The sequence below is a fragment of the Thalassophryne amazonica genome, chromosome 6 (assembly GCF_902500255.1).
Source record: "Thalassophryne amazonica chromosome 6, fThaAma1.1, whole genome shotgun sequence".
In the NCBI taxonomy this organism is placed as follows: domain Eukaryota; kingdom Metazoa; phylum Chordata; class Actinopteri; order Batrachoidiformes; family Batrachoididae; genus Thalassophryne; species Thalassophryne amazonica.
In genome coordinates this window covers 19,873,141-19,891,304 of record NC_047108.1, presented here as the reverse complement: position 1 = coordinate 19,891,304, position 18,164 = coordinate 19,873,141, and the positions used below count along the sequence as shown (strand labels likewise).

Genomic DNA, 18,164 nt, shown 5'->3' with positions numbered 1-18,164 from the left:
TCTCTACACAACAAAACCAGCTGCATGTGGTCAACATTTGATCGCACATGGGGGGGCATGTTGAGTAGAGAGAAGTACACAGCCAAAACCTCGTGCTTTTTTTTTGCAGAACCTAACGGGTTCACAACTTCGAACGCATCCTGGTATAAAACCAGCTTGAGACAGTTTGGATTTTCCTGAAAAAATGTGTTTGACATAAACACCTTACCATCACAACTGTCAGAGAGAACATCTGTTTTGCAAACATCATTAGGATCCACTGACATGAGGCCCTGCCAAAAACTGGACTCCAGCATACCCTTTAAAGTGTCGAGCACAAAAATATAATAGGCACACCTCTCTGTCCTGTTTTCATCTCTGCCCAACAACATCTTTTGGGGCTCCACATATTTGAACATGTCTTTAAAGCACTGGGCTCTTGAGTAAGCAGTTCTCATGGGCCCTGTGTGGCAAGCTGTAAACAAGTCAGATTGTTTAATTGTGTCATGGATTTTTACAATCTCTTCATCTGAAGCTGACATCTTTTAGAAGTAAGTTAAGTTGATTCAAAGTATATGTCTGTCCCAGCTCGTGTATATTCTGTATTTCTTCAACAATGTTTTGAATGGTAGACACTGGAAAAAGATGTTGTCCCTGTAGTTTTATGTAAAACATACATATATTTCTCAGATACAGGTCACTGAAATTAGACCCATCCCCAACAGTGTCTTCAGCATCTGACACATTGGCAGCTCCCTGTGTGGTTGCACTTGTAGTGGGACTCTCACACTGTGTATCTCTGATTGATGGACAAATCACATTTTCTGACCAATGTCTGTGCTTTCTGGACATGTGAGAGGTAAAAGATGTTTTTGCAGTGAACACACTTTTGCGTCCTCTCACTGGGCAAGCTACATGACGCCCTTCTGCTATGTGCTCTTTTAAGTGAGCAACCAACGATTTAGTTCCCTCACACTGACGTTCACAAAGTGAGATGGTGCATGTTAATGGCGTTAAAGTCGTATCCTGAGTAGCTGTTGGTGTACTGTTGTGGTGGCGATAGAAGTGCGACTTTAAAGCTGCATGTCCAGAAAAGACCTGCTTACAACTTGTTCCAACACATTTGAAAACACGTCGGGGTTCATTGCGGTGCAGTTTGCAATGCCAAACATATGCTTTTACCGACGGAACGTTTTCTCCACATACGTCACAAGAATACATATTAAATAATCAAAGAAACACAGGTTTAGATCTACAACGCGAGCAATGTGATTAGCTAACCAGAGGCTTCAGCAGACTGACCCCGCGTTAGCTTGATGCTAGGTGGCTAAACACACACCGCAGTTTCTGAAAGCAGTCAAACTGAAGGGTACTTACCGAAGTGACTGAAGACAGGTTCTGGCTGGAAAATTCAAAAAAGTCCAGACCGCTGATAAAGCTCCTCCGGTGATGACCATGAACTTGAACGGTTGAAGTCCGAAACAAAAAACCAACCGGAACCGGAGCGTGTCGGAGGTTAACAGACGGGAGTCAGATGCGATGCGCTGATTGGCTCATTTGAATTTCAGGCGCGTTGTCAAAGAACGCACAGTCTGTAGAAAGAAGACTTCTACTCAGTTTTGAGATGCTTTTAAATTTAGTGAGATGTTTTGAGATGTTTTTAAATCATTCAAATGGTTTTCTTTATATAAGGTGAATGTGCCTCTGGGTGGTAACTAAAGAGGCATACTGTAGAACTATAGGCAGAGCAGACGGATTAATGTTTTAAATTTTTTTGTTTTTATATTTTTTACATAAAAATGTAAGTGATCAGAACACCCAACATTTCACTTTAAATAAATACATAAACCTGGCAAAATGTATGGAAACTTATGATTGAGGAACTATTTCTCTATTGTTACAATGCTAATTGACATTGTATTTTATATGGTTGGAAAGCCTGTTTATTCACCTTAGTGATGTTGCAGTGGCAATTCTAAAGTCTGTTGGGGCCCCTCGGTCCAGGGTTAATCACCACTATATTATAAATAACCTGACATCTACAAAAAAATTGCAAAATGTATGCATATGTAGCGGCTGCACTCTGCGTTGTGTTGTTATGACTCCGCCCATCCGCTCCCCTCGGGACGCGAACTCACGAACTCCGGCATGGGAGTTGGACTCTCTAACCAGAAGACTAAAACCCAGGGCTCTGGCCTTGTGACCAGAGAATCCTTTTGAGCTGTTGGGAGTGAGGTTTACTAACTACATCTGCACAGCGACACCTGCTGGCCTCCATTACACATATTTTATTGGGGTCAGCCCTATGTTCCCACAACCCTATGTTCCCACATTTCTCATATTTCTAAGACCGTGCTTACATGAAGGGAAAGCAGATATTTCCATGCAGTTTGGCCTCTCATTTACACGAGATGAGTGGCAAACCCCTAATTACCAAGGGTAGGAATGTAGGAACTGTGGGAACATAGGGCTTAATTTTGAATTTTTTTTAGAAAGCTGGGAACATAAGGCTGTGGGAATATAGGCACGCTCCCATTTTAATTCCAAAAGTTCATATGAGAGTTATTTTCAAGATATGCATTTAAACATTTTAAAACATTTAAAGGCAAGATTTTTTTTCCATAGGACAGAAATTGTTCATGTAATTCATTGTAAAGGCCAATAAACAGGCTGTCGTACCATATGAAAAACAACAACAATTAGCATTGTAAGTTTTCAGTTTCAGTTTGTTATAGCATAGTTCTCTCATCAGCACAATGGTATAGTCGAATAGTACAATAGTAGTTACAAACTGCTTTCTTTACGAGAAATGAATGTAAAAACTGTAGTGTGACCTGTTAAAAATATAACAGCATTTTCCATTATCAGCATAACAGTTAGTGTATTTAACATTTTAGATTTTTAGCTTGACATAAAGCTGTCAGAAATATTAAACCATATGCCTTTTATTAACACAAAAGTAATAGGGTGTGTGAAATAAATGCAAAAATTGTCATGTTACTTGTTATAAATATCACAGCATGTTTGTGATCAGCACAACAGTACGTACATTTAACTGTGAAATACTGTATTCTTTTCAAGAAATAAATGCAAAATTCACGGTATTGAATGTTATACATATTACGGCATTTTTCCATTAAAAAAAACTGTGCAAGAGTAGGGAAATGTATTTTTTCAAGAGAAAAAATGTAAAAAATAGTTTTTTTGCTGATTAACGTATTTACAGTGCTTCAGTGTTATATAAACACTATCAAACTGTTCTGAAGATTTACATATTTTTACTGTTATGATTCACAGTTATTCACCGCAAAATTTACGAACATTTTTTACAGTGTACAAAATACACACGTTACAGACCTTGAAATCCAACAGCAGGGATTGATATTATCCAGAGATTAATGAACATGCAAATTAACGTGCTTATCCTTTATCATGATTTTCTCCATTGTGAGATATAAAAGTGTTTTATCGTAGCGTTCGTGTATATATGCATTATAACGCCTCAGCGCACGAGCGAAGTTACGATATTCTTCAGAACGATGATATACGCAACATGCATCCAGCAGCATACATGTTGCTGTCATAGACAACTGCCTGTAAAGGTTTTTGGCAAGTTATAACTTTCTAAACAGCGTAATTTCTAATGAAAGCCACTTCATTTGTGCAGCTCTGGGCACTCTGTTTCTTTGGAGACAGCAGTAAGCTCCTCCTACCCCTCCAAACGGAGTGTGCATCCAGATTCACTCCATTTGAAGGGTTTGTAGCCCTCTGCCTACACCCCTCTGTCTCTCATGTCCACACAAAACGGAGGGGAAGGGGTAAGGGGATGGGCTGAGGGGTAGAATTGAGATTCAGCCTTACTGAGGGATGTCTGAAGAGGAAGAGGTTCACCACAGACCTGGAGGTGTCGCAGATGATGAAAGTGGATGGAAAAAGACACGCGGACAAGACGAGTCGGCAAGAAACAGCTAACGAGTTAATGTGTCACATTTACCAGGACCAAGACCACAAATAAAGCTTTTAAAATGCAACTGAAAATAACAGCCTGTGTGTGTGTGTGTGTGTGTGTGTGTGTGTGTGTGTGTGTGTGTGTGTGTGTGTGTGTGTGTGTGTGTGTGTGTGTGTGTGTGTGTGTGTGTGTGTGTGTGTGTGTGTGTGTGTGTGTGTGTGTGTGTGTGTGTGTGTGTGTCTGTCCAGCCTTTGCAGAGCTGCAGACAGACATCCAGGAACTGACCAATGACATGGACGGAGTGAAGATTCCCTTCCTGGAGTATCGAACCTACACCATGAGAGTCATGTTCCCGGGGATCGAGGAGCACCCAGTGCTGAAGGAGCTCGACGTAAGAGCCCAGCTCACCTTCCGCCGCAGACTTCAGGATCTGAGGCGGTTTGGATTTGTGGTTCAGTGTCCTCTGTCCCTGTATGTGTCCTCAGTCTCCGGCTAACGTGGAGAAAGCTCTGCGTCTCTTCAGCCAGCTGCTCAACAACAAGATGTTCCTGCTGACCTTCATCCACACCCTGGAGGCCCAGAGGTCCTTCTCCATGAGGGACCGCGGCAACGTGGCCTCGCTGCTGATGGCCGCTCTGCAGGTCGCGCCGTTCACTGACAGCCTGGTTAGCACCTGGTTAGCAGCTGCTTAGTGGGTGTTGATGGTGGTTTTGATGTTTGGCTCTTCAGAGTCGGATGGAGTACGCCACAGTGGTGCTGAAACAGCTGTTGGCCGACCTCATCGAGAAGAACCTGGAGAACAGAAACCACCCCAAACTTCTGCTCAGGAGGTCAGTGACCCATGTTTGACCTGTGACCTCTGCTGGTCACACATTGTCCTGGCATATGACAGATGACCATTTACATGTGTGACTGCAGGACAGAGTCTGTTGCTGAGAAGATGTTGACAAATTGGTTCACCTTCCTCCTGCATCGATTCCTGAAGGTAACAGCGGGGAAAGGTCAAAGGGCACCAGCACAGCACCTCCACAACTCTGTTCCCTTTCAGGATCAGCCACATCCAGAGACACTTTAGCTTTATTGATTCATCTAATTATTCTTGTTTTTAAATTATTCTATTTTATTTATTTATTTATAATCAGAATTTCCAAGCGTTTCCAGTCTTGATTCTTTTGTTCTTTCACTTCCTCTCCTCCTCTTCCCTCCCTCCTTAATTAGCTTTGTTAAGCTGCTCTTCCTCAGTCTGACCGTGACCAATCAAATCAAAGCTGCAGCTAATTTATTCATAGGAGAAGGAAGGGATTGGCTAAATCCTTCTGATGAGTTTTCAGGATTCAAATGAGGTCATGACAGAAATCTGTGACTATATATAGTATCCCCACCCCCCACCCCCCGGGTTTTCACACGCTTCTGTTTTTTATGACCTCAACTCCACAAGAACCCAATCGACGCCGCACATCACCACGTCCACCACAGTCCTATGGACAGACCGCCAGTTCATCTATAACCAAAGACGCCATCTACCTGCTGCAGACAGGTGAATGGTGGGTGTGTCCCCAACCCTCTCCAGTCTCTGGTGTCCTCAGTACTGAGACTCCTGTGTCCTGGATCATGTCCAGAGAACTCACCACATGGACTAAATGTGCTATCTGATGTTCCCTCACAGTCCTCCTCACTTGAGGGGAGGGGCTATTTCACTGGACCACAACTGCTGGAGACACAACATTGTGACAAAACATTTGAATTAGCGAAAGATTCTCAGTTGGTGTCTCACCGAGTTTGTGGTCACCACACACATCAGCATGTCAGCTGAATATCACCCAGAATCAGAGCGAACACGTCACATGCGTACCGAACACGTTGTGTGCGTACCGCGTGAGTGCCATTTGAATGCCGCACGGCTGAAATGTCGACACGTTTGAGATCAAAGTGCTCAGGATGGTTGTGTGCTGGTGTTCTCCTGTTATTATGTGAGGAGAGGCTCTGGAAAGGCACAGCCCTGGAAATAATCAGATGAAATGAAATAAATGATAAAATAATAATTAAAAAAAGCCTTGTCTGGCTCCACAGAGGACAAAAAATAGAAAGAAAAGTGTGGACATCACACTGTCCTCGGGATCCGATGGAAGCACTCCATTGGTACGGCTTCATCTCCATGACGCAGCGCAGTGTCCAGCAGTGCTTCGGGGGTGTGCATCTTTTGATTGGATCCATTTTGTTGAGCTCTCAGGGGAACTCACGCCGCGTCCCCCACCGCGAGAGTCATAGTCTTGTTTTTGTCTCCAGCCACCCACACAGTTCCTTCACGATTCTCACCTTATGAGTCGCACAGATGACAGTCGGGGCTTTGGGATGGCTCTGTGAGCATTTGGCGAGGACGTGGTTCTAAATTCAGGCGAGACGTGAGCAATGCCATGGAACTCGAGTGAGGGGACCACGACACCAAGTGGCGTTTGTAAGCCGTTACAGCGCAGTAAGATCGAATCCTCAAGAACCGTCTATTTAATTTATTTTACACCAAATAACAGCAGATGTTTTCTCAAAGTGCTTTAAACAGACAGCAGGTCCGTCCGTAGGCCCGTGACCTACAGAAACCCCACATGATGTTAATGTCTCGCGGCCCGTCGGTCGGGGCATGGCATACAGAGGAATCTCTGTCTGTCAGGTTTCATTTCAACACTATAACCACGTGGTGAAAAGTTGTGAAATTTGATGCACTTACTGGGGACAGTTGTGCCATTCTCTACAGTGGTCTAGCGCCATCAACAGGTCAGATTTGAAGGTGATTATACATACAACTCGTCAGCTGTATGCCAGATTAAACAAAAAAAAAAGAAACAAACCTGAGACGGTTCTAGATAGTCTCACAGTTCTGTTTGTCTGTTTGGTTTTTCGTCTGCCGCAGACAAATGAAACAGGATTTTGATGTGTCAAAATCAGTGTGAGGACCCACAAAAAAACCTGGTGTCATTCCACCTTTAGGGGGCACTGCTTCCAACAGGGGATGCTGGAGGAGTCTTGTTGTCTCTTATTGTTTGGTAAAACTGTTTTTCCCACCTCAGGAGTGCGCTGGCGAGCCTCTCTTCATGCTGTACTGCGCCATAAAGCAGCAGATGGAGAAAGGGCCGATCGACGCCATCACTGGTGAAGCGCGCTACTCTCTGAGCGAAGACAAGCTCATCAGGCAGCAGATCGACTACAAGCAGCTGGTAACTCCCTCACCTTCATGTTCTGTCTATGGAACGCAGACGCACATACTGTGACGTGTCTCTCGTGTCTTCGCTCCCTCAGACACTCATGTGCATCCCTCCAGAGGGCGAGGCCGGCACCGAGGTCCCGGTGAAGGTCTTAAACTGTGACACTGTGACTCAGGTCAAAGACAAACTGCTGGATGCTGTTTACAAAGGGATCCCGTTTTCCCAGAGGCCTCAGGCTGATGACATGGACCTCGGTAAAACACCTGCTTTACTAGGAAACATGCAGCGGACGGCCTCAGGTCTCAGTGCCGCAGGTTTTAAACCAACAGAGTTAGAATCAGTTCACATGTGAACGACTCAAAGCAGCTTCACAAATTGAGGATGTGATCAAGTCTCTGTTAGGAACCGAGTGCAGGTCTGAGTCTTTACCTGACTGCTCTAATGTCACACAGACGTGTCAGAGCCTTTATTGGAAAGCTGTGTTCATTTATTCTTAACGAGCTCTCGTGGCTCATCTACAGTACCCGCACAGACCACCAGGGGGCTGCAGACACACTGCTTTGAAAGAGCTTAAATCTGCACCTGCAGCTCTCCAGTCACATGATCAGGCGTGTTCAGCCAATCACCAGCCACGACAGGTGTGAGCAGTTTGGTGATGATCAGTAACCCTGATCAATAATTCACAAAGCGCCATCCTGACCACGTCTTACACAGGGGGCGGGACTTAACTTGAGATAGGTCTGGTTATGTTTGTCATCTGTTCATTTAGTGAAGCGCAGTATTTCCTGTTTGAGGTTTAAAGGCGTCCTGATGGCTTTGTGATGTCATCAACACGTAACATATGCGGTATCTGTTATCAGAGTGGCGTCAGGGCCGGTTGACCAGGATCATCCTTCAGGATGAAGACGTGACAACGAAGATTGAAAGCGACTGGAAGAGGCTGAACACTCTGGCTCACTACCAGGTACGGACGCTGGGGGCGGAGCCACACAGGGAATTCAAATGATGTGACACCATTAAAATCAGCTCCGTGGAAGAAATTATGGCTTTTTTCAGAATAATAGCAAAAATGATTTACAAAAATATCACAAACAGGAAACAGACAACAAATTACACTTCATAATTGATTATTTATATATTAAACTTTTACAACTGCAAATTACTGCATTAATAATGTAATTAAGAATATATTGTACAATGAAATGTGTTGGATCAGTATAGATGTATCGTGATAAGTAATGAATAGTGATGGACATATAGAGATAAGGCAGCACAATGGCTTAGTGGTTAGCACTGTTGCCTCACAGTGAGGAGGTCATGGGTTCGGTTCCCAGCTGTGTGGAGTTTGTGTGTTCTCCCCGTGTTTGTGTGGGTTCCCTCCCACATCCAAAGACATGCAGGTTAGGTGGATTGGAATATTTAAATTGTCCGTAGGTGTGCATGTGGGTGTGAATGTGTTTGTTTGTCTGTATGTGGCCCTGCAACAGACTGGCATCCTGTCCAGGGTGAACCCGCCTCGCGGGTAACTGCTGGGATAGGCTCCAGCCCCCCATGACCCTTAATTGGAGTAAGCGGTTGAAGATGAGTGAGTGTGAGTTAGGGGTGGGTATTGATAAGATTTTATCGATATTGATACCATTATCGATTCTGCTTATCGATCTGATTCCTTATCGATTCCCTTAGCAATACCTCCTGTGAATTTTCTGTGTACTACAAGTCGGCTTTACAGGGTTTCTATGTCTGAACTCAGACGTCTGCTGGAGTCTGCAGATCTGCAGCCATACAGTCTTGAGTAGGGATGGGTATTGATAAGATTTCATCGATATCAATACCATTATTGATTCTGCTTATCAATCCGATTCCTTATCGATACCTCTTGTGAATTTTCTTTTTTTTTTTTTGAACTTTTATTAAAACAGTTCCTTGACAGATAGTCACACACTCACAAAAAACGAATTACACTTGGCATTTGTTATTATAGACATGGTTTAAAAAAAAGGGAGAGAAATAGCATAAAAGAAAACAAAAAAAAAAGGAAATAAATAGGCATTGGTGCACTCTAAATTCCCAAAATCTCAAAGTAGGTGATTACAGATGACCATTTCCTTAGGTATGTCTCCCTCTTAAGTCTTAGTATTGAAGTGATGTCTTCCATACAGTTCACAGATCCCAGTCTTTGAGTCCATTGTTCCAGTGTCGGTGGAAATGGTTTGAGCCAGTTAATGGTGATGATTTTATGTGCTATTAACACAAGCACTCTTAGCATGTATGTTTTGTCCTTATCCAAAACACCAGGTGTTGTACCAAGCAACATAACCAGTGAAATATTAACTGGTGTATTAAGATCCAAAATCTTTTTTATTTCTTTAGTCACCTGTTCCCAATAAACAATTAGCATTGGACACTCCCAAAAAAATGTGTGAGACCTCTTGTGAATTTTCTGTGTACTAAAAGTAGGCTTTACAGGTTTTCTATGTCAACAACATTTTATTGAGTCTTAAAGTAAATAAATATGAAATTGATCACTGGATCCTTAAATTCTGGACATAATAAACTCTACAAGGTGGATCCTTGATCTCTGGACATAAATAGAAATAAACAAAATCTGTAGTTATTGTCAAAAACATTTCCTTTCAGACATTATTGGTATGAATATCTTTCCATACATCTGAGCTGAGCTCTTGCAGCTAGCTGTGCTGCACGTCAGGATGTAAGTCATAAAGACTGTAGGACGTCTCATTTTGGGAGGAAAAAAAACATTTTAGTGGATTGACGTTTGTCTGTATTACAGCGTTTGGAAAGAGGTGTAATTTTATTTAAAGCGACGATTTGCTTTGACTCTGTCTCGGCAGAGAGCCGCACAGTGTTTGGAGCTGTGCCAACGGAACGGAGGACAATTCTCGTTTCTTGACTGCAACAAGACAAGACTCGCAGTTAGTGACTTTAATCCATACAAAAGTCACTCATGATTGATCGAAGCAGTGCTTCATTGGTTCATGCTTCAAATTGAAGTCGTGCTGCAGAAGCGGTTGATTACAAAGCCGCTGCAGGGTCTGTAATCAACGTAGAGAAATGTTCTAGAAATTAAAATCAATCAAATCTGTACATGGTCACTGGATCCTTGATGTACATGATGGATCCTTGATCTCTGGACATAAATAGAAATAAACAAAATCTATAGTTTTTTCAAAAGCATTTCCTTTCAGATATTAATGACGCAAATGTAACTCCATAGACTCTAAGCTGAGCTCTTCAGCTGGCTGCTGCATGTCAGGATGTAATTCATAAATAAATATAAGACGTCTCATTTTGGGAAAAAAAAACCCCGGTTTTGGTCATTTGTAGTTTATTGTTTGTATTATAACGTTTCGAAAGAGGTGTCATTTGATTTAAAATGGTGATTTGCTCTAAAGTTATTAATTCCAACAGAAATCTGCATGGCTCTTTGGATCTGCGCATTTCGTCCCACAAAACAGAGGATATTATTATTATTATTATTATTATTATTATTTCCTTTACCCGATGGACCGGCTGGTGCTCACGCCATTGGACTTGCCGCTTCTGAAAAACAGTGAAGCAGAGAACCAGCGAACAGCGGCTCGAAGTGTTTCTTCGTTGCTTCAAGCAGACCCGCTGCAGTCTGCAGTCAATGTGGAGAAATAATCATTTTCTCACCCTCAAAGCAATGTTTGCTCCGGTGTCACGAACCGTCCGTGGTGCATTCAGTGTGCTTTGGAAAAAAATCAATGCAAGCAGGAAGCGAGCGATGCAACACGATTGAACCCATCAATTGAATTGATACACACTGAATGAATCGATGTACTCGCATCATGCACGTTCGTATCTAGATGCCGATTCGTATCGTTTAATATCCACATGCATAGCATATAGAGATAATATTGAATTGTGATGGGCGTACAGAGATAATTTAATAATATAATATATTATCATATACCTATAAATGATACACCAATATGATTGGATAAAACACTAAAGAATAAATAGCAATACACCCTTGTGATATTTTTCGCGGACCGGTAATATTTTTCATACCACCCGAGTAAAACCCACAAAATGAATGTCGCCTTGGTAATCAGCCACTCGATACATATGTTGTGACGTCACGGCACATGATGGCTTTTTACACTCTTCAGAAAACCATACACCCTGGCCTCAGGGTGTATGGTGTATGGTGAACAACTTGATAACTGATAATATCAAATTATGGTTGGCATATCGTGATACATAGCGATACATATCGAATCATGGTGGGCATATCATGATACGTAGTGAGTAGTGATACATATCAAATCGTGGTGGGCATATCATGATACATATCGAATCATGGTGGTCATATCGTGGTACATAGTGATACATATTGAATCGTAGTGGGCATATCATGATAGGTAGTGATACATAGCGAATTGTGGTGGGCATATCGTGGTACGTAGTGATACATATCAAATCGTGGTGGGCATATCGTGATAGGTAGTGATACATATCGAATTGTGGTGGGCATATCGTGGTACGTAGTGATACATATCAAATCGTGGTGGGCATATCGTGATAGGTAGTGATACATATCGAATTGTGGTGGGCATATCGTGGTACGTAGTGATACATATCGAATTGTGGTGGGCATATCGTGGTACGTAGTGATACATATCGAATTGTGGTGGGCATATCGTGGTACGTAGTGATACATATCGAATTGTGGTGGGCATATCGTGGTACGTAGTGATACATATTGAATCGTAGTGGGCATATCGTGGTACCTAGTGATACATATCAAATCATGGTGGGCATATCATGATAGGTAGTGATACATAGCGAATTGTGGTGGGCATATCGTGGTACGTAGTGATACATATCAAATCGTGGTGGGCATATCGTGATAGGTAGTGATACATATCGAATTGTGGTGGGCATATTGTGGTACGTAGTGATACATATCGAATTGTGGTGGGCATATTGTGGTACGTAGTGATACATATCGAATTGTGGTGGGCATATCGTGGTACGTAGTGATACATATCGAATTGTGGTGGGCATATCGTGGTACGTAGTGATACATATCGAATCGTGGTGGGCATATCGTGGTACGTAGTGACAGATATCGAATCGTGGTGGGCATATCGTGATACGTAGTGACACATATCGAATCGTGGTGGGCATATCGTGATACGTAGTGATACATATCGAATCGTGGTGGGCATATTGTGATACGTAGTGATACATATCGAACTGTGGTGGTCATATCGTGATAGGTAGTGATACATATCGAATTGTGGTGGGCATATCTTGATAGGTAGTGATACATATCAAATCGTGGTGGGCATATCTTGATAGGTAGTGATACATATCAAATCATGGTGGGCATATCGTGGTACATAGTGACACATATCGAATCGTGGTGGGCATATCGTGATACGTAGTGATACATATTGAATCGTGGTGGGCATATCGTGATACGTAGTGATACATATTGAATCGTGGTGGGCATATCGTGGTACGTAGTGATACATATCAAATCGTGGTGGGCATATCGTGATAGGTAGTAATACATATCGAATTATGGTGGGCATATCATGATACGTAGCGAACAGTGAATACTGAATTGTGATGACACTTAGTGAATAGTGATAGATATGAATCGTGGTGTTAATGCATTGTTCCACCACTAATACACAAATTGGTCTCATTCTTTGTCTTATCAGAGCAGACTGATAAGACAAAGAATGAGACATCTGTGAAACCACAGCAGAAAATGTACAAAATGTTTGTTAAAATGGGCATGAATTTAAAATGTGTAGCACCACCATGAGGTTAGAGTGAGGTTCCATTTCTTGAGTTAGTTAATATGGTAAGCAGCAAAATGAATAAAGCTTGAGGGGAAACAGGGTTGCGCTTGTATGAACTGACAAATTATTTCAATGGTTGTTGTGTTGCTAGGTAACAGATGGCTCATTAGTGGCCCTGGTGCAGAAACAGGTTTCTGCCTACAACATCACCAACTCCTTCACCTTCACGCGGTCCCTCAGCAGATACGGTATAGTGCACACAAACACAACTACAGCTCCTGGTGACGCACACAAACACAACTACAGCTCCTGGTGAAGCACACAAACACAACTACAGCTCCTGGTGACGCACACAAACACAACTACAGCTCCTGGTGATGCACACAAACACAACTACAGCTCCCGGTGATGCACGCAAACACAACTACAGCTCCTCCTGGTGATGCACGCAAACACAACTACAGCTCCTCCTGGTGACGCACGCAAACACAACTACAGCCCCTCCTGGTGACAGACACAAACACAACTACAGCTCCTGGTGACACACGCAAACACAACTACAGCTCCTGCTGGTGACGCACGCAAACATAACTACAGCTCCTGGTGATGGACACAAACACTACTACAGCTCCTGGTGATGGACACAAACACTACTACAGCTCCTGGTGACGGACACAAACACTACTACAGCTCCTGGTGACGGACACAAACGCAACTACATTTCCTGGTGACAGACACAAACGCAACTACATTTCCTGGTGACGGACACCAACACAACTACTTGTCTTGGTGACGGACACAAACGCAAAATACAGCTCCTGGTGACGGACACAAACGCAAAATACAGCTCCTGGTGACGGACACAAACACATCTACGTTTCCTGGTGATGCACACAAACATGACACAGCTCCTGGAGATGCACACAAACACAACTACAGCTCCTGGTGATGTACGCAAACACAACTACAGCTCCTGGTGATGCACGCAGACACAATACAGCTCCTGGTGATGCACGCAGACACAATACAGCTCCTGGTGATGCACGCAGACACAATACAGCTCCTGGTGATGCACGCAGACACAATACAGCTCCTGGTGACGGACACAAACACAACTGCGTTTCCTGGTGACGGACACAAACACAACTACATTTCCTGCTGACGGACACAAACGCAACTACATTTCCTGCTGACGGACACAAACGCAAAATACAGGTCCTGGTGACCGCACACAAACGCAAAATACAGCTCCTGATGACGGACACAAACGCAAAATACAGGTCCTGGTGACCGCACACAAACGCAAAATACAGCGCCTGGTGACACACGCAGACACAATACATCTCTTGGTGACAGACACAAGCACTACTACGTTTCCTGGTGACGCACACAAACATGATACAGATCCTGGTGACGCACACAAACACAACTACAGCTCCTGGTGACGCACGCAGACACAATGCAGTTCCTGGTGATGGCCGCAAAAACAAATACATTTCCTGGTGACGGACACAAATGCGACTACGGCCCCTGGTGACGGACACAAACACCACTATGACCCCTGGTGACGGACACAAACACAACAACGGCTCTTGGTGACGCACCGATGTTACATAAACGTTGTCTCCGTCTTTGTTCAGAGTCGTTGCTGCGGACGTCCAGCAGCCCTGACAGCCTGAGATCCAGAGCTCCAATGATCACACCTGACCAGGAGACAGGTACTGCTTCTGACAGAGTGGGCAGGTCTGGAAATGTGGTTATTTTTGCAACCTGCTGCAGCTTTTATTTTATTTATCTAGATTTTTAAATTGTGTTTCTGTAAATCTTCATCTTCATGGTCTTGCTGCTTCAGCAGACACGGCTTTATGGTAGAAGTGGCTCAGAACAACATTAAAGCCCTACTTCCGTCTTGTGTCTGAATTCTACCGTGAAGCTGTGACTGGTGAAGTCACATGTGAAACCCTCTCTAGTTACAGCCAATGCTACGTGTCAGACCTTCAGAGATGTTATGGATGTCTTGGTGGCTTCACTCATGTTTGTGTCACGCTCGTTTTCTGATGGCCCTGTCACACCTTGACGATTTAGCCTGCGGATGCCAACTGTATTAAACACACTGGCATATGGTTTCGTACGTCTAATAAGTTAATGCAGCTGTCACATCTTGATGATTAACCAGTGTCTGCCGACAGCCCCATTTCCAGCGGGTGGTTCGGGTCGGTACTGAACGGTGGGGTGCGGGTCAGAAACAGAGTAATTTAACATGATTTTATTTTATTATTTTCATTTTTACCCAAGGCCAACATATGACCATCGGGTATTGTGAAGACCTGGCGTTTGTTCGTCCGTCCGTCTGTCTGTCTGTCCATCTGTTTGTGTTCAGCATAAGTCCAGTCCTGTTGCTGCCACAGTCTTCAAATTTACAGGGAACATTCTTGGGACACAGACCTTGGACAAGTTCAAAGATGGTTAAACTTGATGTATTTTAAGAGGTTTAAAAAAGTTGCATTCTGTTATCTGATCCATTTCTTCCTTGAGTGACGCGGGTGACAGCCAATTAGAGTAGAGCTGCACTAGTTAGTTGCTGGTTTCTTCAAAACTGCTTTGTTTTGTGTGTTTCTCATATATTATGTGAAAGCTAATGAGAAGTAAACACTTCTAAAACTGAAAATGCTGTTTTTTGAAACTATTAACACCTCTGAACTTATTTATAAGACATTTTACAGAGGTTAGCGTGGTGACGTTACTTCCTAGTTTAGCAACTTGCTAACTGCTTCGTTTCTGGTATATTATGTAAAAGCAAGGGAGAAATAAACACATCTAAAACTGAAAATGCTGTTCTTGTAACCTGAGAACACCTCTGGTTTCATTTACAAGATATTTTGTGGACGTAAGCTTGCATGCTAACTTTGGCTAACTCAAAGCTAACTTTCTGTGGAGTTAAAGTTGTCTCATTAATCTTAATGAGCCCCTATTTATTCATATAAATTGAAAACTGAAATTGAAATTAATACGTGCAAATGCACAGAGGGTGATCCACAAATATTCCTGGTTTTGCACAACATGTACAAATTGTACATAAGACAATCAGATTATAATAATTAACTAAACAACTGCAAATTATAAACAACACAATGCTCATACGACCAAGGGTAGTTTAGCATTGCGTTATATTTTATCTTGGTGGACCATTTTCATTGTGTACAGAATGCTGATGAGTGGACTGGGTGTGGGAAACGCTGCAGTGAATGAATGGAACGCTGTGATGATTTAAACTTTTAAAGCACCATCACTGTTATCTGATCAGATCTGATCAGGTCATCACAGACGTGAATAATGAAACGCTGTTATGATTTAAAATTTTCAAAGCGTCATTGCTGTTGTCTGATCAGACCTGATCAGGTCATCACAGACGTGAATAATGAAACGCTGTGATGAATTTAAAATTTTAAAGTGCCAGTCAACCACAATCAGGTGTGATCACCACACCGACAGATCACAGTGATGGCACTTTAAATGTTTAAAGAGTCACAGCACTTCATTGGGCTCTGATCACACTGATCGATTAGGTGTGATCACACCTAGTCTGGTGATCACGCCGACAGTGACGGACGCTTTAAAAGTTTAAATCATCGCAGCACTTCTGTGTGTTCAGATCATGGCACCGGCATCCTCTGAGAAATGCACCTAGAGCAGAAAAACCACAGAGGGACTTGCTTTAAAACACTGCGTTTCAGCCACGACAAGGAATTAAAGTATTTTCAGACGTTGTTTTCCAAAATCAGGAGCTTTATGTGGATACATGATGGATCAGACTGAAACAAACAGGTCAGACTTGATATGTACTCCGTGTGTGAATGAAACAGTTTGTCCGCATGAGGACTGCAGTTTTCAGCCAATCAGTGGCCAGCATTAATGGACGTATTTAGACTTATGAGTAAATTACAAGAAACGTGTGCCAACAGTCACATAACTTACCTACAACTGATGTCCCACATGTGCCGGACATATGAGTCGCACAACTGGCACTCGTTGAAAGTTTTCAACATGCCCCAAATTTTTCAAGGAGCTCAGTGTATGATGATGATGACGTGATGATTCTCACTGAACTCACAGAGATAAAGAATCGGTGACCTCTGGAGCATTTTCTGCTGAAATGCCAAATATGATCTGATTTGGATTCGTCTGTATGTGTTTTATTTCTGTGTTCTTAGGAACTAAACTGTGGCACCTGGTGAAGAACCACGAACACAGCGATCAGCGGGAAGGAGACCGAGGCAGCAAGATGGTTTCTGAAATCTACCTGACCCGCCTGCTGGCCACCAAAGTAACTTCCTTTACTAACAGAGTTTATCTTCACCACAACTAGTTTGTTTTGTTCATGACAAAAAAAAACCTAACAGTTAAGTAGAAGTGAATCAGTGAAATCAGTAGAAATTTGTCCAGAAATGATTTCTTCTAAAACTGCAAAGTTTTTTACTCAATATGTGTTCAAATAGAATTGTAGTCGCAAAAACTGACCTCTTTTCTTTTTTCTGCGTCACCTTTTCCATCTGTTCTTACACCTTATGTCCTTTTCTTCTTTTTCACTTAATCTTCTTTCTTCCTCATGTAGTTTCTTGTTTTTCTTCCTAAACTCTTTTTCCACTCAATCTACATTTCTTACTTCCACTTAATCTCTTATACTATTTTTTCCACTGAGCCTATTTTTCTTCTTTAAAAAAAACAAATATTTTTTCAGTCTTTTTCTTTTCTTTTCTACCTAACCTGTTTTTATTTTATTTTTGTCCACCTCGTCTCTGAAAACCCCTCAGTAGCACTTTGATATAAACTGTAAATGTTTGCTGAAATATTAACCTTTGACCCCGCCGGTTGCACCCCAAATGTGTTACCACAGAGATGGTACAAATAACACAGATCAACATTTGAAGTCGAGGTCGTTAACCCCCCACCTCCTGCCGATAGAGCTCCTATCCAGACCCAGAAATGAACACTTTCACTTGTAAAAATGTGGAGGTAAAGAGCGAAAGAGAGAGAGAGAGAGACACACACACAAAGAGAGAGACAGAGAGCGACAGAGAGAGAGAGAGAGACACACACAAAGAGAGAGACAGAGAGCGCGAAAGAGACAGACAGAGAGAGAGACACACACACAAAGAGAGAGACAGAGAGAGAGACACACACAAAGAGAGAGACAGAGAGAGCGAAAGAGACAGACAGAGAGAGAGACAGAGAGCGAGA

The 18,164-nt window shown here is 42.7% G+C and overlaps 1 protein-coding gene across 1 annotated transcript in view; it reads left to right on the top strand.

Annotated features, from left to right (window-relative positions):
• The window catches only part of plxna3 (plexin A3), a 148,110-nt gene that overhangs the window by 121,026 nt on the left and 8,920 nt on the right, over nt 1–18,164 (top strand). Inside the window, exons 24-33 of the mRNA XM_034171875.1 lie at nt 4,177–4,319; nt 4,414–4,569; nt 4,658–4,758; nt 4,847–4,913; nt 6,991–7,137; nt 7,220–7,379; nt 7,986–8,089; nt 13,078–13,174; nt 14,567–14,644; nt 17,138–17,250. Of these exons, the coding sequence (XP_034027766.1) occupies nt 4,177–4,319; nt 4,414–4,569; nt 4,658–4,758; nt 4,847–4,913; nt 6,991–7,137; nt 7,220–7,379; nt 7,986–8,089; nt 13,078–13,174; nt 14,567–14,644; nt 17,138–17,250 (1,166 nt within the window). The remainder of the gene's footprint in view (nt 1–4,176; nt 4,320–4,413; nt 4,570–4,657; nt 4,759–4,846; nt 4,914–6,990; nt 7,138–7,219; nt 7,380–7,985; nt 8,090–13,077; nt 13,175–14,566; nt 14,645–17,137; nt 17,251–18,164) is intronic.